This window comes from Oryctolagus cuniculus, chromosome 17 (genome assembly GCF_964237555.1).
Source record: "Oryctolagus cuniculus chromosome 17, mOryCun1.1, whole genome shotgun sequence".
Taxonomy (NCBI): domain Eukaryota; kingdom Metazoa; phylum Chordata; class Mammalia; order Lagomorpha; family Leporidae; genus Oryctolagus; species Oryctolagus cuniculus.
The window spans coordinates 66,996,575-67,022,850 of NC_091448.1; the positions used below are offsets into that span (position 1 = coordinate 66,996,575).

The 26,276-nt window shown below is 56.8% G+C and overlaps 1 protein-coding gene across 5 annotated transcripts in view; it reads right to left on the reverse strand.

The window, feature by feature from the left end:
• LOC127489693 (dynein regulatory complex subunit 3) overlaps window positions 1-26,276 on the reverse strand; it is a 63,025-nt gene that overhangs the window by 16,229 nt on the left and 20,520 nt on the right. The window contains exons 1-9 of one of the 5 annotated variants that reach the window (XM_070061726.1): window positions 20,408-20,556; window positions 16,109-16,213; window positions 15,732-15,896; window positions 14,765-14,881; window positions 10,345-10,511; window positions 6,516-6,719; window positions 4,051-4,170; window positions 3,401-3,513; window positions 1,606-1,780 (exon numbers count right to left, since the gene is read on the reverse strand). In XM_070061726.1, coding sequence (XP_069917827.1) covers window positions 1,606-1,780; window positions 3,401-3,513; window positions 4,051-4,170; window positions 6,516-6,719; window positions 10,345-10,511; window positions 14,765-14,881; window positions 15,732-15,896; window positions 16,109-16,181 — 1,134 coding nt within the window. In that variant the 5' untranslated portion in view covers window positions 16,182-16,213; window positions 20,408-20,556. Of the gene's footprint in view, window positions 1-1,605; window positions 1,781-3,400; window positions 3,514-4,050; window positions 4,171-6,515; window positions 6,720-10,344; window positions 10,512-14,764; window positions 14,882-15,731; window positions 15,897-16,108; window positions 16,214-18,883; window positions 18,995-20,407; window positions 20,557-26,276 lie in introns of those variants that run through there. The other 4 variants (XM_070061727.1, XM_070061725.1, XM_070061724.1 and 1 more) reach the window with 4 other exon arrangements.

Here is a 26,276-nt window from a genome sequence, read left to right on the forward strand (position 1 = left end):
CTCTGTCCCCACCCTGCTTCAAATAAAGTGAAAATTGCAATAAAAATCGCAATGGTGAGATGCAACACAGACAAGATGGCAAGACGAACAGCAAAGTGGGGGAAATGTTTGCGACTCATCTCACGGAGACAGGGCTCACCTGGAAATCTCTAAAGCACTCCTATATGGTAATTTTTTTTCTTTTTAAAGAAAGAGGCACAGAGAGTGAGAAAGACCGAGAAACCAAAAACCAAATAGAAAAAAAAATGGGTAAGGGCAAACACAGGCAGACGTAGTTGACAGAATAGGAGATAACGATGGTTGGAGGACAGGTGCAGCTCGCCTTGCTCAGGAGAAAATAAAACGGCTCTGCGGGGCGCAGCTGGGCCACAAGCATTGTGGGAGTCACTGTGTACCAGCAGCAGGTGTTACGTGCAACGGGGAGGGGTAGGGGGCCTTCAGGGCCTGTGGGTCCTGGGATCTCCCCAGACAGTGGACTCTGAAACACCTGGGGAGCTCTGGCCAGCCCCAGTGCCCGCAGGCCACGCCCACAAGGCCTTCAAGGAGGGCGCCAGGCCCCAGGCCCGCTCTGTGCAGCTGGGCAAGCTCCACTGCCCTGGACCCAGGCTCAGGCGAGTCAGCTCATGCCTGGTGGCCTTGTAGGAGGAGGCAGCCACTCCAGACCCTGGGAGCAGAGTCCTCATCAGCCCCGTTCTAGCTGCTCCTGCTTCCCCAGAGGTACCTGTTGCTCCAGGAAGCACTGACCGGCTGACCCCCTGCCATCCCAAACCCAATGGCCACTGGGACCAGAAAAGAGGCGTCACAAGTGTGGGGCCAGGGTCGCGACACTGGCACCCCATACGAGCGCCAGTTCCAGTCCCTGGCTGCTCTGCTCCGATCCAGCTCCCTGTTTAAATGCCTGGGAAGCTCCTGTCCCTGTTTGGAGAGCTTGATGCAGTGGCTGGGATTTCTCTCTCTCTCCCTCTCTCTCTGCCGCTCCGCCTTTCAAATAAATAAAAAAGGACATCCTGGGGCCAGCGCTATGGCGTAGCGGGTAAAGCTGCCACCTGCAGTGCCGGCATCCCCTATGGGCGCCGGTTCAAGTCCCGGCTGCCCCACTTCCGATCCAGCTCTCTGCTATGGCCTGGGAAAGCAGTGGAAGATGGCCCAAGTCCTTGGGCCCCTGCACCTGCGTTGGGAGTCCCGGAAAAAGATCCAGGCTCCTGGTTTTGAATCGGCTCAGCTCTGGCCATTGTGGCCATTTGGGGGAGTGAACCAGGAAGACCTCTCTCTCTCTCTCTCTCTCTCTCTCTCTCTCTCTCTCTCTGCCCCTCTTGAACTCTGCCTTCCAAACAAATAAATAAAATAAAATAGCGACAGTTAACAGATGAGGTCATGCAGGGCGAGGATGACCTTGAACCCCTGGGCATGTTATAGGATGGAGCCACAGCCCCACCTTCGTGGCCACAGTGGAGCAGCAGGGGAGGCGGTGAGTGGGCTGGGCCTTGGCTCTGCTGCTCGCGGCTGCGTGACCCCCTGGCCTGGGCCGCAAGGGCCAGCAGGGGCACAGGTGCTACAGCCCTTCGGTGGGTGCAGAGCCGCGGCTTCAGGAGGGGTGGGCCCTACCAGCGAGTGCTTCTCCTCGAACTGGGCGATCTTGAGTTTGCCCTGCTCCTGGTTCTCCTGGATCGCCTCCTGGATGCACTCAGTAAACGTGTCCAGCTCGATCTTCCGCTTTTCCTGCTGTTTCAGGCCGTACTCGAAAATGTTCACGCAGATGGTGACAAATTTGTCCTTGTAGGTGGGTGGGCGTTAAGGAAGCTCAGGGCAGCGTCTCTCTCCCTTGGAGCAGGCCACCGGGGAGGGCCACAAGGGTGCAAGGGCTTGCTACGCTGAACGTGTGTGTGTGCAGGACTCGAACTCAGGGTCTCGTCTGATGGAGGAAGCCACTGAGGGCCCAGAGACCTGGCACTGGAGATTCAGAGGGTAATGGTGTGGCTGAGGTCTCGCCACCATCGGAGGCCTGGTGGGGGAAGGAGCTGGGGACCACGGGCAGAACCCACAGGGCAGAGCAGGCCCCAAACAGACTGCCTGGGGACCTGGCGGGACAGGGAGGGGCTGGCAGCCCGAGGAGCCAGCCCTGGCCAGGGGATGAGGTGGTGTGCATTGTCTCTGGTGTGTGACCGAGATGGGCTCTTGGGCAGAGGGCCCGTTTTGCTGCTCAGCTGTGCTGGGGTGGGGTAGGTGGGGGTGGAGGGGCCAGGGGTGGAAGTGGAGGATCCAGGTTCAAGTCCTGGCCCCGCCACTGCCACTGGGAAAATTGTCAAGATTTGAAAACAGAGTCATCCGTGTCATACCTTGGCAAAGCAGAGCCAAGGCAGGCTGCGGGGCGGGGGGGGGGGGCTGGCAGCGCAAGATGTGCCTGATCAAAGGGACTGTCACACACCCGCTGGGCCACTTTCACGAGAGCACCTGCCGGACAGCGGCTCCACCAGCCCCACCCCCACACAACAGGCTGCTTAGGCCTTGAGGTGTCAAGTCTCGCCCAGTGACTGCTGGTATCCACGAACCTTCTGTTGTAACAACTTAACATGGGGCCGGTGCCGTGGTGCAGAGGGCAAAGCCTCTGCCTACAGTGCTGTTATCCCATATGGGCGCCGGTTCTAGTCCCAGGTGCTCCACTTCCGATCCAGCTCTCTGCTATGGCCTGGGAAAGCAGAAAATGACCCAAGTCCTTGGGTGCCTGCACCTGTGTGGGAGACCCGGAAGAAGCTTCTGGCTTCAGATCAGCCCAACTCCGGCTGTTGCAGCCATTTGGGGAGTGAACCAATGGATGCGAAACCTCTCTCTGTCTCTGCCTCTGCATCTCTGTAACTCTGCCTTTCTAATAAATAAATAAAATTTAAAAAAGAAGATAGCCCTCCTCCGCCTAGCGGCGCCAGCACACCGGGTTCTAGTCCCGGTTGGGGCACCGGATTCTGTCCCGGTTGCCCCTCTTCCAGGCCAGCTCTCTGCTGTGGCCAGGGAGTGCAGTGGAGGATGGCCCAAGTGCTTGGGCCCTGCACCCCATGGGAGACCAGGAAAAGCACCTGGCTCCTGGCTCCTGCCATCGGATCAGCGCGGTGCACCGGCCGCAGCGCGCCGGCCACGGCGGCCATTGGAGGATGAACCAACGGCAAAGGAAGACCTTTCTCTCTGTCTCTCTCTCTCACTGTCCACTCTGCCTGTAAAAAAAAAAAAAAAAAAAAAAAAGAAGATAGCCCAAGTGCTTGGGCCTCCGCCACTGACATGGAAAACCCAGATGGAGGTCCAGGCGTCTGACTTCAGCCTGGCCCAGGATGGGGAAACAGTCCCAGCAGGGGCTGGGGGCTCCGTGAGCAGGCTCTGCCAGACAAGAGGCGGCGAGAGCCGGGGCCGATATGTCTCCAGCAGCTCCCCGACGCCGGGCAGGTAGGACAGCTTGTTGCCTTCCACATCTTCAGCGTACATGCTGTCAAACAGGAAGGAGTCGTTCAGGCGGTCCACGAAGGCAGCCTGCGGGCAGAAACAGGGCCCCGCGGTGACCCAGGCGGGCTCCAGGGAGGACGCGCTGGGCACGGCCCCCCGGCTGGGCACTAACACAGACACTACCCCTTGGGCTTCAACCCTCTCCGAGGTAGAGGGGCGGCGGGAGGGGGTGGTGGAGGGGTGCCTCCCAGGCAGAAGGAACAGCAGGTGCGAGGCTGCTTCGGTCTGGCTGCACGGAGGGGTGGGGCTCATGGCGGGAGGCCATGTTCAGCCTGTTTCTGGCATGCCATGCCGTGCTGGAGGGTGTGTGGGGAGGGGACGTCTGCCCGAGGGTCTTAAGGCGCAAGACTGTAGCACCCTCTCGCAGCCCAGAGTGTTGGACGCAGGGGTACGCCAGCAAGCGCGGGACAGGACCGACCGGGAGTCTGCGCTGTGGTTGGAGCCAGCCCCAGGGAGGGGGGCGGGGCGGGGAGGGCTTCGTGGCCTGTGCGTGGGGCACGATTTCTCCCAGGGCGCCCAGGGATCCCGGCGGGCCTGCGTTGAACGTGTCCGTCCGCGAGAGACCTTGTGCGCCTCCAGCTCCGCGCGCTGGGCCTGCTCGGCCTCCAGCCGGGCCTGCGCCAGGTGCTCCCGGTGTTTCAGCTCGTCCGTGCTGTACTGGTGCTTTGCCTCTGCGAGTTCTTTCTGGCCGGAGAACAGCAGGTGGCACTGTTAGCGGAGCTCGCCTGGTTGTCCCCACCACCACCACTTCCCTCCCTGCCGTGGGCTGGGGGAGGGGCCCGGGCCGGACAGACCCCTTCACAAGGCAAGGTTGGCTGAGGGGTCCCAGGGAAATTAGGGAGCTGAGAAGGCCCCTTCAAGAGCCTGGGTTTCGTTTCCGATTTGTCCGGATGATTCTAGGCGAGGGTCTGAGTCTGGAGGGGGCCTTGGTTTGCTTCTGGGACCCTGAGCGCCCTCCCCTGCCCCTCATCCCCCAGCCCCCGACCCCTGCTGTGCTGGGGGGGGGGGCTGGGGCACTGCTCAGTGAGAGGCTTTCTTTTCTAAATTATTTTATTGTTAGATTTTAAAATAAAAAACATTGAAAGGCAGTGAGAGAGAGAGAGAGAGAAAGACATCTTCCATCTGCTGGTTCACTCCCCATATGCCTGTTAACAGCCAGCGCTGGGCCAGACTGAAACCAGGAGCCCAGAACTCCATCCGGGTCTCCCACGTGGGTGGCAGGGACCCAAGTATTTGGGCTGTCTTCCGCTGCTTTCCCGGGATGGGCATCGGCAGGGAGCTGGATCAGAAGGGGAGTAGCCGGGGCTCCCGATATGGGATGCGGGCGTCCCAAACAACTTACAGCTAACACCTTCCTCTGTCCTATTTTTATGATGTTTTTATTACTATAAAGAGAACAGATTTTATGCTCTCTATAGGTGCAGGTCCAAGGTGCCCCATGGTTTCATAACAAGAAGAGCACACTCAAACAGGTATGTGGCCAACCCAGCATCCGAGAGCACCGTTGCCTTTAAAACTGGCTCAGGGGCCCGTGCTGTGGCTCAGCGGGCACAGCGGGTCAAGCACTGGCCTGCGATGCCAGCATCCCCCGTGAGCCCCAGCTGCTCCACTCCCTACTGATGCACCTGGGGAACCGGAACATGACCCAAGTGCTTGGGCCCCTGCCACCCACGTGGGAGACCCGGATGGAGTTTCCGGCTCCTGGGTTTGGCCTGTTTGCAAGCCATTTAGGGAGTGAACCAGCAGATGAGAAATCTCTTCTGTCTTTCTGTAACTCTGCCTTCCAAAGAAACAAATCAACCAATAAATCTTTAAAATAAAAAAAAAGGGGTGAGGCATTGCTGTGGCATCACAGATAAAGCTGCCGCCTGCAGTGTCCGCATCCCATATGGGCGCCGGTTCTAGTCCCGGCTGCTCCACTTCCGATCCAGCTCTCTGCTGTGGCCCGGGAAGGCAGTGGAGGATGGCCCACGTGCTTGGGCCCCTGCACCCACGTGGGAGACCCGGAAGAAGCTCCTGGCTCCTGGCTTCGGATCAGGCCAATTGGGGAGTGAACCAGCGATGGAAGACCTCTCTCTCTCTCTCTCTGGCTCTCCTCTCTCTGTGTAACTCTGACTTTCAAATAAACACATAAATCTTTTTAATAAAATAAATAAAATAGATACAGCTGTAGTCTCAGCTTCCGGTCCCATGCAGGGACAAGAGAAAGCCTGTGGCGGGAGGAGGGGACTCCCCCTGAGGTCACCTCCTCTCTAAGCCTCCACAGCAGTGCTGGTGGGCAGGGGACCACGTGCTTGGACGGCACCTTGGCCCACCCAGGAGAGAGGGGCTCCTCTCACTGTAGGTTCTAGGGGCTCAGAGTTGAGGCTGGGGGCCCACCCTCCTGCCTGCCTCTCCAGGTGTCCCCCACCCTGGGGGTCATTTTAGTGCTCAACACAGCTCCTGTCTGCAGGACAGGTACCAGCAGGCAGGTCAGCTGGCCCGACTCAAGGTGCCACCCCAGTCCCAATGGGTCAGTACCCCCCACCCCCTGCCACTCCTTCCCACAATGGATGGCACGGCCCAGAGTGAGAAGCAAGGGCTTCACAGCAGGGGATGGGGGGCGGGGAGGGAGGCAGGCAGGGGGCAGCAGGAAGACCCTCCCACAGGCAGGCAGCTCACTCACAGGGACTGACTCCCAGCTCCAGCCCCGCCCACTGGAGTCCCCGCCCTTGAGCGCCAGTTTGGCCACTGGGACGACAGCAGGGTCCCGGCTGGCTGGTGGTGAGACGGCGCCATGGGCTTGATTGATGAACGCCCAACAACAGCTAGCTCTTAATATTGCTCCCGGGGTCACAGAGACCAGGGTGCAGGGGGTAGGGGGGAGCCCTCTCCACTGTTTCCTTTAGGAAACCACACAGTGGCTGCGAGGTGGCCTTGGGACAATGCGCAGAGATGGGGGAGCCCTGGTTGCTGGGAGCCTGGGCGAGAGGGCACCCACGCAGGTGCTGCGGGACCCCACGGGGGTGGGGGAGGGGGAAGACACGTGCCATGTGGTCACCGATGCGCCGGAAGTCCAGGTACACGAGGTCGGGCAGGTAGGCGTAGATGAACATCTTGTAGTCCTCCGCTTGGGCGATGGGGTTCCCGGCGAGGCTGAGCGTGCGCAGGCACTTGAACCGCCGCAGGTAGACGAGCTGGGGAGGAGAGGACGCTCCGTCCTGGCTGCCTGGAAACACACCCCCGCCTTCTCCCTGCAGCCGGGAGGGCCCTGGCACCTTCAGGCCTCAGGCAGGGCGGGGGTGGGGCACAGGTGCAGAGTGGGTGGGTGGGGGTCCAGGCCTGCAGGTAGGGGACTAGGTATTGCCCTGAGATATTGGATCAGGCACGGACAGACGGGAGCTCCAATCCCAGCTATGGGGCCTTGGGCAAGTTCCCCTAAGCCTCAGTGCGTGTAGAATGAGGAATGAGCGGAGGGATGTTACGTGTGTTACAGCCGTCGTAAAGCAAGGCCCAGATGAAAGGCGCCTGACATCCAGACACAGAAGCCAAGTTAGGGCTGTGGTGGTTGTCGTCTGTGGGCCCTCGGGGCAGGGCTTCGTGGATGCCCCACCCCCACCCCATCTCATCCATCAAATGGATCAAGACCGGCGGCCAGCCAGCGGGAGACAGCCATGCGCAGCTGCGCTAGAACCGCAGCGCACAGCGCCTCCCAGCGCCCAGTGTCGGAACTGCGCCCAAGGCCGTCAGTCATAATAAATAGCATTCACGACCAAGCAGGCAGCAAGCCTCAGGTGTGTGCCCAGGGAGACCAAAGCCCACGTGGACCCCAGAGCTTACACGGTGGGTGGTGCTGGGAGTGTTTTTAAAATTAAGTAGTATCATCACAGACTAGGCAAAGTGCTACAAGGAACGTAAAGACAGCACCAACCGTGAGAGGTGGCATTTATGGGAGACGGGAGGGAGCCAGTGGTGGTAGTGCAAGGAGAGCACTTTCTCAGGAGCCAAAACAGCACGGGCAAAGGCCCTGGGGCAGCGACAAGTTCAGGGTACACCAGGAACAGAGAAAGGCTGGGGCAGCTGCAGTATGATGGAGGAAAGACTTGATACAAGTGTGGAGACAAGGTCAGGGGCTGGTTCATGTAAGACCATGCTGGCTGGGGCCAGTGCTGTGGTACAGTAGGCTAAGCCTCCACCTGTGGCGCTAGCATCCCATATGGGCACCGGTTCAAGTCCCAGCTGTTCCACTTCTGATCCAGCTCCCTCTGTGGCCTGGGAAAGCAGTAGAAGATGGCTCAAGTGCTTGGGCCCCTGCTACCCACGTGGGAGACCTGGAAGAAGCTCCTGGCTCCTGGCTTCAGATCGACCCAGCTCTGGCCATTGCGGTCATCTGGGGAGTGAACCAGCAGATGGAAGACCTTTCTCTCTGTCTCTCCCTCTGTCTGTCTGAAACTCTGCCTCTCAAATAAATAAATAAATCTTAAAAAAAAAAAACATGCAGGCTGTGGTCGAGGGTTTGGATTTTGCTCTAAGGATGATGGAAGCCAGTGGAGTTTGAAGCGTGTATGAGAAAAGACGGGGCCTGATTTCATTTTTTAGAGATCTCCTGGTGAGATTCCATTTCTCAGCTTGTTGGCAGGCAAAGAGAAAAGCCTCAGAAGCGAGCGCGCTATAGAAAGTTGACAGGCAGCGGGCCACACCGGGGGGTTTGTAAACGGTTCCACTTCCCCGGAGCCGAGCTGGCAGAGAGCCGTCCAAATTGAAGATGCACCTGCCTTCTGGTCCAGCAACCCTCGCCGGGAGTGTATCTTGCATGTGGGCTGACCCAGGCGCACGTGACCCCTGCTCGAGGTCATCCTGGGGTTCAAGGACATCTGAGGTGGTCTGTGTGATGCCACCAGCTTGGAGCAACTTCAGCGTCCACCTCCGAGGGACGGGGGAAGTACATCGCGTGGCATCGGAATATGGCGCAGGCAGCGGAGTGGGCTGCTAACGGGGGTGGAGACAGGACATGAGGGCGGGGCTTGGAGGGCAGCTGGACAGAGCCAGGATGCCTGGCCGCAGCTGTGGTCTCGGCCAGGGACGCAGGTACAGAGGGTGAGGGGGTAACAGAGGCTCTTTCCCGGGGGCCCTGATTTTGCTTCAAAGTCCGCGTGTTTTGAAATGGGCGCTGTGGCTCATGGGTTGAGATGCTGTCTGGGGACCCCACACTGGAGTACTGTCTGAGTCCCGGCTGCTTTGCTTCTGATCCGGTTCCATGCCCCTGCGCCTGGGAAGCACCCGCTTGGATCCCTGTCACTCAAGTGGGGGATCTGAATGGAGTTCCCGGCTCCTGGCTTCGATGTGGCCCTCCCCTCGGCTGTTGTGGCCATTTGGGGAGTGGACTGGCAGAGGAGAGCTCGCTCTCTCTCCCCTCCCCTCTCTTTCTCTGCCTTTCAAAGGCACACGCACACACGTGCACACACACACAGACCTTGCATTCACTGTTTTCACTCCCCACATGGCAGCAACAGCCAGGGGCTGGGCCAGGCCGAAGCCGGGAACCAGGAGCTCCATCCGGATCTCCCACGTACGTGGCACGGAAGCCGTCACCTGCCCACCCTCCCAGGCTGCACAGCATAAGACGCTGGAACTGACAGCAGAGCCAGGACCCAAACCCAGGCACTCGGATACAGCTAGGTGGAGACAACCGGGGGTCTCCAGGACCCGGGTGCAGCCTGGCCGCAGGAGCTTCTGGCCCCGGCCGCTTCTCCCTAGGGGCCTTCTCTCTCCTCGACTCTGGGAACCAGCAACCCTGCCTCTCACACATGTCAGGTACTGAACACTCTGGGGTCCACTCGGTCCTCGCTACAGCTCTACTGGCTGAGCCCATTTCACAGATGGGCAAGTGGACGCTGGCCCCAGCTCAGACAGCTGGGAGGTGGCTAAAATCTCAGCCCTTGATCCAAGGCCACGTCCTTGGTCCACGGTGGATCTCCCCCACCCCCACCCCCACCCCAGCAGAGCAGGGAGGGGGCAGGCTGTGTGACCAGTTCTGGACCCCCGACAAGCACGCTGGCTTCCATGGGGCATACAGGGCAGACTACTGAGACTACACTGCCTCCAGGATTTGCCCCGTCAGATGGATGGATTTACGTATAGGGACCATCTGGGTGACTGACCTCCTCCCCCGCCGCCCCGGGCCATCCATCTCAGTCAGCCTCACGTAGAGCTGGGATTCCAGCCCAGGCCATCCATCTGACCCAAGCAGTAATGGAATTCGGGGCAGCTCCCAGGGGCCCTGGCCAGGAACCACAGGGGAAGGTCTCTGTTGGGTCACCTCTGATGTGGGCCCCTTCCCGAGGCTGCCAGACCCCCAGCTATTGGGGGGGGGCAGTCTCAGCCCCAGCCTGCTGAGCTGGGAGCCCCCTGTGGGGAGTGCAGGGGCAGCCAACCAGCCTTCCCTGGAGATGACCACTGTCAGTGTCGCACAGATGCCCCCGGCGTCCGCGGACACGGGACACCAGGGGTTCTTTTAACCTGTGGGCTGGTCAGCCCCGAGGGGAACCCGCCTTGTCCGGCTCTGTCCCCACTGAGAACAGAGCAAGTGCACCCAGCAGGCAAACGTTGGCTAAATGAGCCAGAGACCGAGGGGGCAGAACGAGAGGTTGCCGTGGCAAAGGCTGTGAACGGGCAGCCACAGACAGATTTTGTGAAGCGTGCTGTCCCAACACGATCGGGTCCCTGGTGGACTAAGCCGGCTTGTCAAGCGACGCGGAGGTGGGTTAGGGGTAGGGGGGAGAAGACTTGCGATGCTCCAGGTGCACCTGCCCACGCGGCAGACCCCGCCCTGTCCGAGCCCCGCGCATGCGCACGGGTGTGTGCGTGTCGTCCACTCACATTCATTATGTTGTCGATCTGGTTGTTGCCCAGCGACAGCACCTGCAGCTTGCCCAGCGCGTCCAGGGAGTCGATCCTGGAGATCCGGTTGTTGAACAAGCTCAGGTCCTCCAGGTTCACCAGGCTGTCCAGGCCCTTGATGACCTCGATGTTGTTGAAGGACAGATCTGGGGGAAGGGAAGGGGCGGATCTGTGAAGAGGCTTTGCTGTCCGGTGCCTGGGCTGGGCGGTGGGCGCTCCTCGAGCGAGGCCATCAAGGGGACTTGGTGCTCTGCGGACCGGCAGCAAGCGGCACGCCCTCCACACCCCCGGGGCAAAGCCTGCGATTATTTCTGGAAGCCTCACACGCTCACCACATCACCCCTGTGGGCGGCGCTCACTGGGTCAGAGCTCGGAGGAGACCGGCAGCTCTGAGGCAGCAGACCATGGGCTCAGGGACGCCCCTAGCCTCAGGCCTCCCATCCGCGTAGCAATTCCGGGTTTATCCAGTGCTCTGTGTGTGTGCATCTCATCTACCCCGCTTAGGTATTGTGAAGTAATCCAGAGATACTTTAAAGTACTCGGAAGGATGGGTGTAAGTTACACACAAATATAAGGGTACTTTAAGAAGTTCACGGATGGGGCCGGCGCTGTGGTGTAGTGGGTAAAGCTGCCGCCTGCAGTGCTGGCATCCCATAGGGGCACCGGCTCGAGTCCCGGCTGCTCCACTTCCGATCCAGCCCTCTGCTGTGGTTTGGAGAAGCAGTGGAAGATGGCGCAAGTCCTTAGACCCCTGCACCCGCGTGGGAGACCCGGAGGAAGCTCCTGGCTCCTGGCTTTGGATCGTGCAGCTCCAGCTGATGTGGCCATCTGGGGAGTGAACCAGCGGATGGAAGACGTGTGTGTGTGTGTGTGTGTGTAACTCTTTCATATAAAATTAATAAATCTTTAAAAAATTATTTACACCAAATAAAGTGTTTTTTTTTTTTTTAAAAAAAGATTTATCTTATTTGTTTGAAAGGCACAATGATGGTGGGAGGCGGGTGAGAGAGACAAAGAGAGGTCTTCCATCTGCTGGTTCACTCCCCAAATGGCTGCAACAGCTGTGGCTGGACCAGGCTGAAAACAGAAGCCTGGAACTCCATCTGGGTCTCCCACATGGGTGGCAGGGGCCCAAGCACTTGGGCCTCTTCTGCTGCTTTCCCAGGTGCATTTGCGGCAGCTGGATCAGAGCAGCCAGGACTGGAACCAGCACTCCAATACGGGATGCTGGTGACATAGGCCTCGGCTTAACCCACTGTGCCAGGACACCAGCCCCAAAATAAAGGTTTCTTTTTAAACACCAATTTATTTATCTGAGAGGCAAAAGAGAGACTACCATTTGCTGTCTCCTCCCTAGATGTCCACAATGATCAGGACTGGGTTGGGCCAAAGCTGGGCCAGGCTGAAGCCTGGAGTCGGCAACTTAGTCCAGGTCTTCTAGGTGGCTGGCAGAGGTCCAACTACCTGAGCTGTCACCACTGCCCCCAGAGGCCGCAGTGGGAGGGCACTGGGGTGGGGGGTGGAGCCTGGCAACAATGCAGGTGTCTCACTGCAAGGCTACATCCTGACTCCGAAACTTTTAATTTCACTTTTCCACTAACTTTTTGAAGTGTCCTCCTGTTATGCCATTCCCCCCCTCAGATTTATTTATTCTTATTTATTTACTTGAGAGGCAGAGTTACAGAGAGAGGGAGAGACAGAGAGAGAGGTCTTCCATCTGCTGGCTCACTCTCCAAATGGCCGCAATGGCCAGAGCTGTGCCAATCCGAAGCCAGGAGCCAGGAGCTTCCTCCAGGTCTCCCACATGGGTGCAGGGGCCCAAGCACCTGGGCCATCTTCTACTGTTTTCCCAGGCCATTAGCAGGGAGCAGGATCAGAAGTGGAGCAGCCAGGACTTGAACTGGCGAACCTATGGGATGCTGGCACTGCAGATGGTGGCTTAACCTGCTGCCCCACAGCGCTGGCCCTGTGTTATGCCATTCTACACAGGGGACTTGAGCATCCAGGGATGTGACCTCAGGGGGTCCTGGAACCCATCTGGCACGAGCTTTCGGGCTTGGCTGGTGGCTGGGGTTGTAACCCTGTGCAGGAGGCCAGTGGGCCAGCGGCCGGCACTGGGGATTTGTCCTGAGCTTGGCAGTACGGACAATCCTGGCAGACAAGCGGTCACTTTGCAAGGGTGAGTTGGGAGTCAGCTTAACCCCAGCATCATTGGTCTCGTCTGCATGTCCACGACGCCCATCTGTGCACGGGTGACACTGCCAACATCTCCTTGTCCCCTGCTCTGTGCCAGGCCCTGGACTGGCACCGCCTTATTTAATCCTCATAGCACAGGTGTCGTCATCCCACCGCAGATGAGGGAACTGGGACTCAACGGCGCCCCCTGGCGACCTGCTGCAGATAGCACAGCACAGAAACTGAGGCGATGTCTGCAGTCAGTTCCGAGTCCGCAGGGGCAGGCAGCTGGCCCGATGGTTAAGAGGCAGGTTCAGGGCCAGCGCTGTGGCGCAGCGGGTAAAGCCACCGCCTGCAGCGCCGGCATCCCATAGGGCGCCGGTTCGAGTCCTGGCTGCTCCACTTCCAATAGAGCTCTCTGCTACAGTAGATGTTCCAAGACCTTGTTGGGGAACCCAGAAGAAGCTCCTGGCTTTGGATTGGTTTGGGGAATGAATCAATGCATGGAAGATTCTCTCTGCCTAAATAAATCTAAGAGAGAGAGAGAGAGATGCAGGTTAAGATGTCCACATCACGTGTTTGATGCCTGCCTCTGGCTGCATCCACTGGTTCACTCCCCAAATGGCTGCAACAGCTCGGGCTGCATGGTAGAGGCCCAAGCACTTGGGCCATCTTCTGCTGCCTTTCCAAGGCACATTAGCAGGGAGCTGGATGGGAAGTGGAGCAGAACTGGTTCTCACGTGGGAAGCTGGTGTCCCAGGCAGTGGCTTCACCTACTGCACCACTACATTCGCCCCCAGGTTCTGTTCTTGAGGGGCCTGGCCCAGCCCCTAAGAACGCGTGGTGAGTGTTTAACAGCAGGGGTTGGGGGAAGCCCTGCTTTGTGGTTCTTTCTTAGTTCCGGGGGATGGGTGGGTGTCCATACTCCCACTGTGGCCAATTCCAAGCTACCCACAGAGCATCCCAGGATGCAGGACACTAGGCACACCTGGCACCCTCGGCCCTGTGTCCCGGGTGGGTGTGGGGGCTGGGCTGCTGGCTAATGGGCCAATTAAGATGCCCGCGTCCCACAGTGGAGATCCTGGGTTTCACACCCAGCTCTGGTCCTGACTCAGCTTCCTGCTAAATGCAGACCTGGGAGGTCCCTGCCGTGGGTTCCTGCCACCCACGTGCCTCCTAGCTTTGGCCCAGCCCGGCCCCTGACGCTGTGCTGGGGGGTGCAGAACTTGTAGATGGAAGCTCTCAATGAAACTTTAAAAGGAAAAAAAAAAAAAAAACAGTGGCATTCAGATGGCCCGTGCAGGGTGGCCTTGGGTGGGGGCGGTGGCTCAGGGCTGGCTAGAGAGAGAGAGGCCTCCTGATGGTGTGGACAGGCCACCGTGCCCAGGAATCAGCAGTAAGGAATGCTGGGTAAGGGGTGTGTGTGTGTGTGTGTGTGTGTGTGTGCTGGGGGCGGGAAGAACATGGGCTTTGGGGTCAGACTGGTGTGGGTCCGAGTCCCAGCACTGCTACTGCTTGGTCCTTGGCTCTGGGCACGCGCCTTGGCCTCTCTGAGCCTTGGCTCCTCTTGCGTAGACTGTACCAGGCACCTGTATCCTAGGGTTGTTGTGGGAACGCAGCAGGCCCATCCTTTTCTCCCTGTTGGGTGCCTACCTGCCCCTCACCAGATGCCCCTGGGAGGCCAGTGCATGGCCCCTGTTCATCCAAACGGCCTCATCCTCCCCACCCAGGCCTGGGCAGGGAGGGCCAGAGCCCATGTCGCTCTTAGGCACTGTGACCTCTGTTTGCTTATCTGCACAGTGGGGGTGCTGGGTGCTTGTGTGGGGTCACGGAGCTCACGGAGCCCACGCACAGGCCCACCGGCTTCTGCGATGACTATTGCTGCTTTGCTCCCGGGGCCCTGCCAGTCAGTGGCTACCTGTCAATCCGAGTGGAAATTGAAGGGGAGGAGTCTGTAGCAGCCCCCTGAGCGCCCCGCCCAGCCTGAGAGGCCGGCGGGCGGCAGCAGAATGGCCCGTCTGTGCTGTGCTCTGTCCAGTGTGGATCCCGGGTCTTTTGAAAGACAGCAGCCGTGCCCAGGCTAAGGACCGTGCCCAGGTAGCTGAGGGTCAAGTGTGAGAGTGCCGTCTCCCGGGGTGGGGGGCAGAGGCGGGGAGGCGGGGCGGGGCGCGGCACAACCTTGGCAGGTGGGCGGGAGCAGACGCATGCGCAGAAGGGGCCTCACCCAGCCAGACCAGGTGGACGAGGTTTTCCAGGCCCTCGATCCTCTCGATGATGTTGTTGTCCAGCTGCAGCTTGCGCAGGTTCTCGAACTGCCAGAGGTTGTCAATGTGCAGGATGTCTACAAAGACCAGAGGAGAGGGGCGCGTGGGCTTCTGGGCCGGCGCACGGCGGCACCGAGACGCCTCACCTTCTCTTGCCCTGCCCTGGAGGAAGAAGCTAGGTGCCCTGGCGGCGAAGGCTGAGCACCCAGGACGGGGGAGGGGCGGTCAGCCACAGGCTTCTTAATTAAGGCCGGCCTGGACCACACCCCGTCTTGCCCACCAGGGAATCCCGCTCCCTCCTTGTTGCTGGCTGGTCGCCTGGGCAGCCTGGAGGGCTCAAGACGGAGCAGGGATGAGGATCAGAGCAGGTGCACAAAGCACGGGGGGTTCAGGATCCCCGCAAAGCTCTCCCCACTTCCTCTCGAAACGCCCTCGCTCTGCCCGGCAGGGCTGTCTCCCGTCGGGAGCTGCAGGCGCCCATTCCACCGCTGGGGACGCGAGGCGGGAGGGATCCACCTGTCCCCAGCCCCATCGTCCACGGGCTGCCTCTCGGCCTCAGGCGCCCTGCGCCCTCCTGCTTCCCTGCCCGTTCTTCAGCCACCCCGCCCCCGCCCCCCACCAAGGCTACTGGGCCCCTGCTTCCTATCTCCAGCTGCCGGCTGCATAGGACCCCAAGCTTCTACCTGCTGGGAGCTCCCTGCTGCAGACACCAGTGTGGGGTCCCCTCGGGGCTTAGACTGGCAGCGGGACGGGTTTCTAATCTGTTCTGTTCTCAATCAGGTCAGGGGCGCTGTGGACAGTCACACGACGACGGCACTAAGTATGGCGTCCTCAGCGCATCCGTGCTGGGACCCGCAGTGGGTTCCTGGGGGGGGGGGGCGAGGGGGCTGCTCCCGGGCGGGGGGACCAGGGGACATGGACACGCACTCTGGAAGTCCAGCCGCAGGGTCAGGACATCTTTGAAGAGGATGCCCTCCTGTTTGGCCAGCTGCCCGGCCTCCTCGCGAGGCCCCTGCTCGCTCACGGCCAGCTTCAGCATCTCGTCGTCCATCACGCGCGGCTCTATGGAGTTGTGCAGCCGGCTCATGTTCCCTGCAAGACAGCGCCACGCCCTCCTGAGGCCCCGCCCTCCTGAGGCCCCGCACCCCTCCTCCGTCGGGGGACAGGCACTGCTGAGGTCTCCCTTGCTTTTATTTTTTTAAATATTTATTTGAGAGGCACAGTTAAAGACCGAGAGAGAGAGAGAGAGAGAGGGGTGTCTTCCATCCACTGGTTCAATCCCTATATGGCTGCAATGGTCACACCTGGGCCAATCCAGAGCCAGGAGCTTCTTTCGGGTCTCCCATCGGCATGCAGGGATCCAAGCACTTGGGCCATCTTCTACTGCTTTCCCAGGCCACAGCAGAGAGCTGGATTGGAAGAGGAGCAGCCAGGCCTCAAACCAGCGCCCCTAAGGGATGCGGGCACTGCAGGCGGCCATGTTACCCGCTACACCACAGCGCCGGCCCTCCCTGAGGTCTTCTCTTAAGGTTTCTCTCTGTTTCCTGTTGTTTTTTTTTTTTTTTTTTTTTTACCCAAGATTTCTTTCTTTGAAAAGAAGGACAGAGAGAGAAGGAGGGGAGGGGGGAGGAGAGAGGGAGGGAGAGAGAGATCCTCCATCTGCTAGTTCACTTCCCAAATGGCCACAACAGCCAGCGCTGGGCCAGGGCAAAGCCAGGAGTCTGGACTCCATCCAGGTCTCCCAAGCACTAGGGCCATCATCTGTTGTTTCTCAGGCGCATTAGCAGGGAGCTGGATGGGAAGTGGAGCAGCCAGGACTCGAACCAGTGCTCCAATATGAGATGTGGGCATTACAAGCGGCGGCTTAACCCACAACGCCAGGTCCTGTGACGGCGTCTTAACTCGGAGGGCTGCCCCTCAGGGTCCGTACATGTGTCCCCAGGGAGCTCTGGGTGCTCCTGGCAAGCACCTGGGCCACCTGCCGGGGTCCATCTCTCGGCCCCACAGCTACAGCTTGTCCCACTGGGCTGTGGCCTGGTGCCAGGCCTCCCCGTCCAGGTCTCTTGGTGCCAACCATTGGCAGCCCCGGTCAAGTTGCCGGCTGACAGTTGCCTTGTCCCCTGCAGGTCCAGTGCTCAGTGAGGCACTGACCCAAGCTGCCCACTCGTGTCCCTGCCTCCTGAGACTCGGGACTGGGGATGAGGGTGCTCAGCAGAGGTGGGGACCCCACAGCTGGCCTGGCCGGGCACAGGGCGAAGCCAAGAACAGGAGGAACAGACACAGAGGCAGAGAGAGGAAGATGGGGGCTGGGGGGTACACACAGGACAGACAGACTGACACAGACAGACACTGTCTTCCTCCTGCTGGCTTTTCAGTCCCTAACGTGCCCGAGTCCAGGCCTTGCGAGTTCTGTGTCTCCTTCTGTGGGCATTTCCCATCCCTTTCTCTTAAGGTCTCTGTGATCTCTTACATTTCTTTTTGGGGGCCGGCGCTGTGGCATAGCGGGCAAAGCCGCCCCCTGCAGTGGCCGGCATCCTATATGGGCACTGGTTCGAGTCCCAGCTGCTCCACTTCTGATCCAGCTCTCTGCTGTGGCCTGGGAAAGCAGAAGATGGCCCAAGTGCTTGGGCTCCTGTACCTGTGTGGGAGACCCGGAAGAAGCTCCTGGCTCCTGGCTTCGGATCAGCACAGCCCTGGCCGTTGCGGCCAATTGGGGAGTGAACCAGTGGATGGAAGACCTCTCTCTCTCTCTAACTCTGCCTTTCAAATAAATAAATAAATCTTAAAAAAATTGTTTTCGACAAGCAGAAACAGAGACGGGGGGCAGGGCGGGGGGGGGGACACGAGTGCAAGCAGGTGCTCCCAATGGAGGGGGTGGGCAGGGTGAGAGGGTGAAGCTAAGAGCCCTAAACTCCATCCAGGTCTCCCGCACCGGCAGCAGGGACTCAACCACTCGCACCATCACTCCTGCTTCTGGGGTGTGGGATGTCGGGAAGCAGAGCTGGAAATCAAATACAAGCCCTGTGAGGTGGGACAGGGGGCGTCCTCACCGGTTCTTCCTCCTCGCCCCCCGCCTGGATGCACCTGACACAGGTATGCACCTTCCACTCCCAACCTGGCCCTGGCCACACGTGCCACTGCTATCCCACCTTCTGCCCACGGAAGCAGCACAGCCGTCACATGCCTGTGACGGTGAGGGCTGGGCTGAGCTGTGCTGAGGCCAAAGCCAGAAGAGCTAAAAACTCCATCTGGATCTCCCACGTGGGTGGCAGGAACCCAAGCACTCGAGCCCTCCCCTGTTGCCTCCAGGGTCTGCATTGATGCGGGGCTGGAGTCAGGAGCCAGGGGTGGCTACTTACCCTGGGCCCTGGTTAAGCCACCCATGCCCAGACTTTAATAATTATTATTTTTTAAAGATTATTTATTTCAGAGGCAGAGTTGCAGACAGAGAGAGAGAGAGAGAGAGAGAGAGAGAGAGAGAGAGAGAGAGGTCTTCCATCTGCTGGTTCATTCCCTAAATGGTTGTAATGGCTGGAGCTGCGCTGATCTGAAGCCAGGAGCCAGGAGCTTCTTATGGGTCTCCCACGTGGGTTCAGGGGCCCAAGCACTTGGGCATCTTCTACTGCTTCCCCAGGCCATTAGCAGGGAGCTGGATCGGAAGTGGAGCAGCTGGGTCTCGAACCAGCACCCATGTGGGATGCCAGCACTGTAGGCCAGGGCGTTAACCTGCTGCACCACAGCGCCGGCCCCTGGACTTTAATAATTCTAAGAAGCACATTCCAGCTACAGTACTGAGAACCCCAAGAGGAGTGAGGTTGGTGACAACCGAGGTGGGGGTCACACTTGAGAGCTCCCTGGGGACTCGATTTACACATAGGACGAACCCCAGTTTCCAGGTAAGAAATGGACCCATCTTTCTAAGCATGGCTCAGCTGTACCCAGGGTTCCAGACACTCTCACTGCCACCGTGCACAAGGTTTCTCACAGCTGTCCCAGGTCAGGGATGAGGCCCGAACAGCCCTGTGCTGTGGGGATACAGTCAGTAATTCCCCACCCAGGCCAGGTCCCTGCCGACTTGCCTGTCAGTGGCGTCAGTGAGCCCAGAGTTAGGCGGCAGAGACAGCAGCTTCGAGTCTGACGCCGCTGCGACCTGAAGAGCCTCTTCGCCGGGAAGCAGGTGCAGCAGTTTCCTGGGAAACAGGAACCGTGGGCCAATCGGCTCTGCGACGCACAGTTCCCAGTGCCCATGAATTACTAAGGAGGGGAGCAGCCACTAACAGGGTTTGCGTGGACTCTGCGCACACGCACTATTGAATTACACGCCAGCTCTGCAGGCCGGGACACGGCACAGGGTTCAGATACGCGGTGGAGGGGAAGAAGGTACTTGGCCAAGGTCACACAGCGGAGTAACTAACAGGGACGACCCTGCATTCCCAGCCAAAGCCAAGGGAGAATGATCACATGGACGTGCAGAGGTTGACGATGACAGCCGGAACCTGGAGGAATGATCAGCAGACAGGAGAGCAAGCACACCGTGTATGGAAAGGTTTAAGGGGCTGGCGCTGTGGCGCAGCGGGTTAATGCCCTGGCCTGATGTGCCAGCATCTCATATGGACGCCGGTTCTAGTCCCGGCTGCTCCTCTTCTAACCAAGCTCTCTGCTACGGCCTGGGACAGCAGTGGAAGCTGGCCCAAGTCCCTGCACCAGCGTGGGAGACCTGGAAGAAGCTCCTGGCTCCTGGCTTCGGATTGGTGCAGCTCTGGCTGTTGTGGTCATTTGGGGAGTGGGCCAGTGAAGGGGAGACCTCTCTCTGGCTCTACCTCTAACTCTGTCTTTCAAAGAAATAAAATAAATCTTTAAAAAAAAAAATCTAGCCGGCGCCGCGGCTCACTAGGCTAATCCTCCGCCTAGCGGCGCCGGCACACCGGGTTCTAGTCCCGGCAGGGGCGCCGGATTCTGTCCCAGTTGCCCCTCTTCCAGGCCAGCTCTCTGCTGTGGCCAGGGAGTGCAGTGGAGGATGGCCCAGGTGCTTGGGCCCTGCACCCCATGGGAGACCAGGAGAAGCACCTGGCTCCTGGCTCCTGCCATCGGATCAGCGCGGTGCGCCAGCCGCAGCGCACCCGCCGCGGCGGCCATTGGAGGGTGAACCAACAGCAAAGGAAGACCTTTCTCTCTGTCTCTCTCTCTCACTGTCCACTCTGCCTGTCAAAAAAAAAAAAAAAAATTAAAAAAAAAAATAAAAAAAATAAAAAAAAAAATCTTTTCTGGCCCTGCGCCCTTACCCTCTCCTTCCTCACCCAAAGAAAGCCCAAGACTAAGTGATGTGGCCGGCTGAAGCCAGCGTGAGGTGGCTGGCCCAGGAGCCGTGAGCTCACTTCGCAGAGGTGGGCGTGGGATTCGGCAGCCCTTAGGACACCGCTGGGGCACCCACGTCTCGTGCTGGGGTGCCGGGGTTCGAGTCCCGGGAGCTCCTGGCTCCCGCTTCCTGCTAACAATGCACACCTGGGAAGGGGCGGGTGCCGGCTCAAGTGCTCGCGGCCCCACCGCCCACGCGGGAGACCTGGGCTTTTGAGGTTATCTGGGGAGCACACTAGTGGACCGACCTCTCTCCCCGCTGTCCGCCCCGGGTCTCCTCTCCTCTCCTCTCAGGCGCCGGCTTCCGGGCTGGGTCTGCGCAGCAACAGCGTCCCCCGGTTGCTAGGGAACCAAGCGCCGCCCGCTCGGTCGCTAAGGGGAAGTTAAGAGGTAGACATCCTGGGTGAAAGTGGACGCATCACGTGATCAGTTCTCGGGGCGGGGAAATCCTACCACACCAACCAGGCTTAGAGAAAACAAACGTTTACCCAATCAGCACTTTCTGTGGGCGGGGATCTTCGTGGATCCACCTCCTCTCCCTGTCCCTATTTAAGTGATTGACTCGTCTTTTATCCAATAATACTAAGGATTCTCTAGCTTGACCGATATATGGACGAATCAACACGCAAAGCCTCTCTTTCGGAGGCGGGCCAGGGGAGGTGCCGCTACGCCTGACGGGGACTCCAGCGACCTAGCTCGCTCTCCGGCCAATCGGACGCCGCGGGGTGGGTGGGAGCTTCACTGAGGTAGAGGCGAAGGCCAATCGGATGAGGGCTGTGTAGGCGTTGCCCAATAGAGACGCGACAAGGGGGCGTGGCCAAGGGCCCGGGCTCGGCGTTCCTGAGGGTGGGGCGGGGGCAAGTGTCAGTCAGGTCGGGACCGCGGCTGGGGACGGCGGAGACCCGGGCGGGCAGACTGGACGCCCCGTCCGCCGCCGCGCTTTCCGTGCAAGATGGAGTTCCTGCTGGGGAATCCGTTCAGCACGCCGGTGGGGCAGTGCCTCGGTAAGGCCCTGGAGCGGCGAGCGGCGAGCGCCGGGGTGGGCGACGGCGGCGGCTGTCGAGGCTGGTGCGGACCGCGCGGGCCGCTACCGGCTGAGGGTCCCCCGCCTCCAGCCCCGCAGCATCTGTTGGCGTCGCGCCTGGGCCGGGCAGCGGGGCCAGCTCACGGGACGGGTCCGGCATCCTGGTCGCCAGGCCTCCGCTGGGCAGCGGGATGCCCTGCCAGGAGGCGCCCCTGGGGCCCAGCTCGTACTCTTGCGAGACTTCCAGCGGCCCTAGCCATCCGGGCCGGCCCTCCCTGTCCCCTCGAGGTGGTGCTACGCTGAGCGCCCTCTTCCACCCTGCCAGCCTCGCGGCCCTGCCCCCCACCCCGCCAGGACCCGCTCACCCGGCCGTCCCGGACGCCTGTCCCTCCCCGTCAGTACCAGCAGCCCTCAGACTGGGCGTCTCCCAGAAAATGCCCCGGGTTGCAAGACTCGCTCTTGGCGAGGCGACTCAGCCGAGCTGTAGAGGGGGTCGTGGTGGGGCGGGATGCCGGGGGGTGGCGGGGCGCCCTCTTCCACCCTGCCAGCCTCGGGGAGAGAGAGAGAGAAAGGGAGAGAGCGTTGTGTGTTCAGCATAGTATTGGGCATTACGTTGACTCCAGAGGAGTAGAATAGAAGTCCTCTCCCTGCGGCTGAGTGCTGAACGTTTATTTTGTGCAAGCGTGGGTCAGCCTCAGTGAGAACTCACCCATGTTACTCATTTCTTTCCCCTCCTCACTAAACTGAGAAGGCCCCCGAGAAGTAGTGATGACGTTTAGAATTACCAGGTTGGTGCTAGCAAAACACTTGTTAATTGCTGTCATTAAAGAGCAGATTGGTGACTGTTAGACACGCTAGCATGTCATTTCTTTCTGTAGTGGTGTCTTATTACCCCCAGCCACAGGAAAGTTTGAAGATTTCTGTATATTTTTGATTACTTCATTGATGAGTAAATTGGAGTGTCTCCAATTTTCATCCTATTAAATAATTATTTTAATAACAATATTTCTGAGATTGCAGATCTTAATACTAATATACCTATGTAAAAATGAATTTTGGTGGACTACACATCTGAATATTAATAAAAATAAGACTTGTATATACATGATTTTGAATTAGAGGACAATGATATATCCATCTCTTAGAGTTACTAATTATTACATGCATAATAATAGCAAGCTTTTTCCACGATCACTAGACTTAATGTATACTTTTTTCCTTTTTAGTCACGATATCATTGGAGAATTTACAACAAGCTACCGGGAACTTTCTAGAGGGCAGTCCCAATTCAATGTATACGAGGTGAGAAGCATTTTATTTTAATCACTTCCAGTAACTCTATGTCTTAAAAATATGGATTTTGCAAAGGATAAGGATAAGTGCCACAGGTTAACTTAGCAACAATATATGATTTTAAGAATATTTAAATTCCTTTAGCCAACTTGTTTCTTAGACTAAATGATATTATTTCTCTTCAAGTCCCAAGGCCTTTTAAATCTGGAGTGATTTTGAATTTTTGCATGTGAAACTTTAAAAATTAAGTATGGATATGTTAATTTTTTAAGCTTCATCTTTTATATTTTGTCTTCCTACCAACTTGCCCACCAAAACTTCCCTAATAAGAAAAGAGAATGTGCTTCAGTTGTGATCAGTGGCACTGCACAGTGGCCTGTGATCTGCAGAGTGCCTTCGCTCTCATTCACGTGCAAACTAGAGGGAGTGACAAGGCCATGCACAGTCAATAAGAAATCATGCTGGGGCCTGCAGTGTGGCCCTGGATTGAGCTGCTGCTTGTGACACCTCTGGCACCCTTATTTGGAATGCCAGTGAAGTCCCTGCTGATCTTCTGATCCACTTCCCTGCTAATGGGCCTGGAATGCAGTAGAGGATGGCTCAAGTACTTGGGCCCACTTCCCATATGGGAGACCAGGATGGAGTTCCTGGCTCCTGGCTTAGGGAACGAACTAGTGAAGAGATCTCTTTTTCCGTCTCTTCCTCACTTTGTATGTCTCTGCCTTTGAAATAAATAAATCTTAAAAAAATCCATTTATTAAAGCAAGTCCACAGTAGTTACTTCTGCCTTAAAGCACTCCACTAGTTGATCAGCAAGCATGTGTTGGGACACCTGGCGTAGTTTAGCACTGTTCATCCTTGAGCTGTGGTATTGCTGTGTTCCTATAATTTAATACTTGTGGAGGTCAAAGGAAAATATTATTATTAGTGTTTCGTCAAGAATAATAACCTTTCTCTGCCGAGTGGACATTAAAATTGGCCTCTTTTAAGTTAAAAGTGAAGGAGTCTCCTTCACCTACCACCTTCTTACTGCACTAAGTATTCCACACACTAATTTGTACACTTGTAAAAATTACTAAATGTCTTCCATAGTCCATATTTTGTGTATCCCTCTGGGGATACAAAGATGACTAGAAAATGTCAGTGTGTAATGGGAGAGGCAGACATATGAAGTACAGCTGACATAGGCCCTCTGTAGTGGTGGTCCTAATCCAGTTTAATCTGTTTTCTGAGTTCTCCTTGGGAGCCAGGCTTCCTGGCACTGCTTTATCCAGTGCCTCGTTACCTCTTCAGAGGTGGTTAGAAATAGAATCCTGACTGTTGTCTCCAGTTTCTCTACGTGGATCTCTGTGCTGTCGACTGAGTAGACCGTGCTCTGGTTGAAACCTCAGTTGAAGAGCGTCCCAACCCTGCGCTCTGATATTTAGGATCTCCTCAACATGGCTCCCGCTCACTTTTTCAGACTCATTTTGAATCTGTTTGTCTGTGACCTCTGTTTCAGTCAAACCCTTTCTAGACTGCTGTCTTTGTTCATTTCATTTTTATTGGAACCCTGGTTTACGTTAATAAATTCTGGCTCAAATAGTACTTACTCATAAAGTCTTTCATCTTTCTTTCCCGGTCAAGTGCTGTCCCCATGCTGTGGATTGAGAAGAGCTGGCAGAGCCTCTTAAGGCACTACTGTATTTTATTGATCCTGTGAGATTGACAGGTGGCACTCTCTTGTTCCTTGGTGCCTTCAATTTTGTTCAAATGTAGGAGTGCATTGATACTGCATTGATACTTCTTCGCGAAACCAATGGTCAAAAAAAAAAAAATCAGTCTTGTGTCAATAAAATAGACTACCTACTAGGTAGCATGGGCATTCCGTGGAAATTACTAACATGATGAAGCAATTGATAGGTTGGTAAACCTCTTAGATACTCACATGTTGGGTGATCTGTTGTATTAGGGTATTTAATTCTAACAAGCTACATTTCTTAGATATGCATCACTTTAAATTTTCTAGAAAGTAATAATAATTATTGTGGGCCTTGGATGTTAACAACCTGTTCCCAAGAAGCAGATGGTAAAAGATACTCAGTGCATCAAGTGAGTGAGGAGAGTACCTCTGACAAACGAAGCTCTCTTTCCCGAGTCTCCCCAGCAAGTGTGCAGAGAAGCAGTGCCCAGATAACTGGCCAGGAGTCCTCAAAGCATTTGTAAAGCAATACCTGCACCAGACGCCAAGGCAGCCGATTAAACTACCGTCTTCAAAATTACCTAACGGGTTTGAATTGTTTCATCTGTTTTTTTAGGTGGTGAATCCCAAAAAGAAAGGAAAAAAGAAAAAGTATACGAATTCTGGAACAGTAAGTCAATTTTTGTGTTACCCATTAAACATTAAAATTAATGAATAAAGCCCAAGTGGACATTTTAAATCAGGCTGGAAACAAGTAAGACTGGGGCTTTGTTTCACGTAGGATTGCACTGTGAACATGACACAGGAGTCGCCTGCCTAGGGAGTGATCACAGGGGAGCACACCCGCTGGGGCTGGTGGCCTGGCTTCCTGCAGGTCCTCCTGTGGGCTGAGTTCCTGGAGGGAAGCTCATGTGTTCTTCAGTGGAGTCAGAGTACAGAGAATCAGGCAGACATGGAAAAGTTCAAGTCATATTTAGAAAGACCTGGGGCCGGCGCCATGGCTCACTTGGATAATCCTCTGCCTGTGGTGCAAGCATCCCATATGGGCACCAGGTTCTAGTTCTGGTTGCTCCTCTTCCAGTCCAGCTCTCTGCTGTGGCCTGGGAGGGCAATGGAGGATGGCCCAAGTACTTGGGCCCTGCACCACATGGGAGACCAGGAAGAAGCGCCTGACTCCTGGCTTCAGATCAGCGTAGCTCCGGCTGTTGCTGCCATTGTGGTGGGGGGTGAACAACGGAAGGAAGACCTTTTTCTCTGTCTCTCTCTCTCTGTCTAACTATATCTGTCAAATAAAATTTTTTAAAAAAGGTAGAAAGACCATACCCTTAATGTTTCCCTTAACTGTTAAGTAGATTTATTTTACGGGTGTGAAGGTGCTTGTTGATAATGCATTAAGCGTTACAACTGTGGGAATGGATGCTGTGCTAAATCAGTGCAGTAGGGTGCAAAGATGAATGTATCTGAAAATTGTGTTAAAAAAAAAGAAATCTTCTTATTGAGTAATAAAATACTGAAATTTTCCCCCTGAGATTAACTTTCCTTTGGAGAGGCAAAATCTGAGTTTTCTCTGCGTTCTTGTGTAAGGATTCCCGAGAGGCAGGACACCCGCAGGGAAGATGATCGTGCACAGAGCTGAGTCAGAAGCGTCGGGCCCCTCCCTCTGCAGGGTGGCTCACTGACTCTGGGTTTTCAGTTTGAACCATTTTCCAGCGCCCTTTCATCTCCCCTTTGATCTAAAATCAGAAGGAGCACAGTGTCCTCTTAGATAATTTTCAAGCTGTTCTTCAAAGCGAGAAAACTGGTCATAGAAAGGAGTTAATTTTTTCTTCTTTTCTGGTCCAGTCTCTTCTGCTAATTTTCAACGTAAGAGCAGTCAGTCCTAGCAGATTTTAATAAACTATCATATATTTAGTGCTTTTTCCAAACGCTAGGAAGTAGGGTTTTCTCTGTGTCCTTTAGGGGAAAAATGTCCTTCGGGGTTACAGTTAGTTCTGCTAGAGCTAATTCTGGGTTTCTTTTCCAGGTAATGTTACGCTCCTTCTTGGTAGAAACGGAAGTTTCTTTGCTTGACTACATCAAGGGATGGTAAGTAATGCTGTGAGATTGTTCGTTGCTTAGG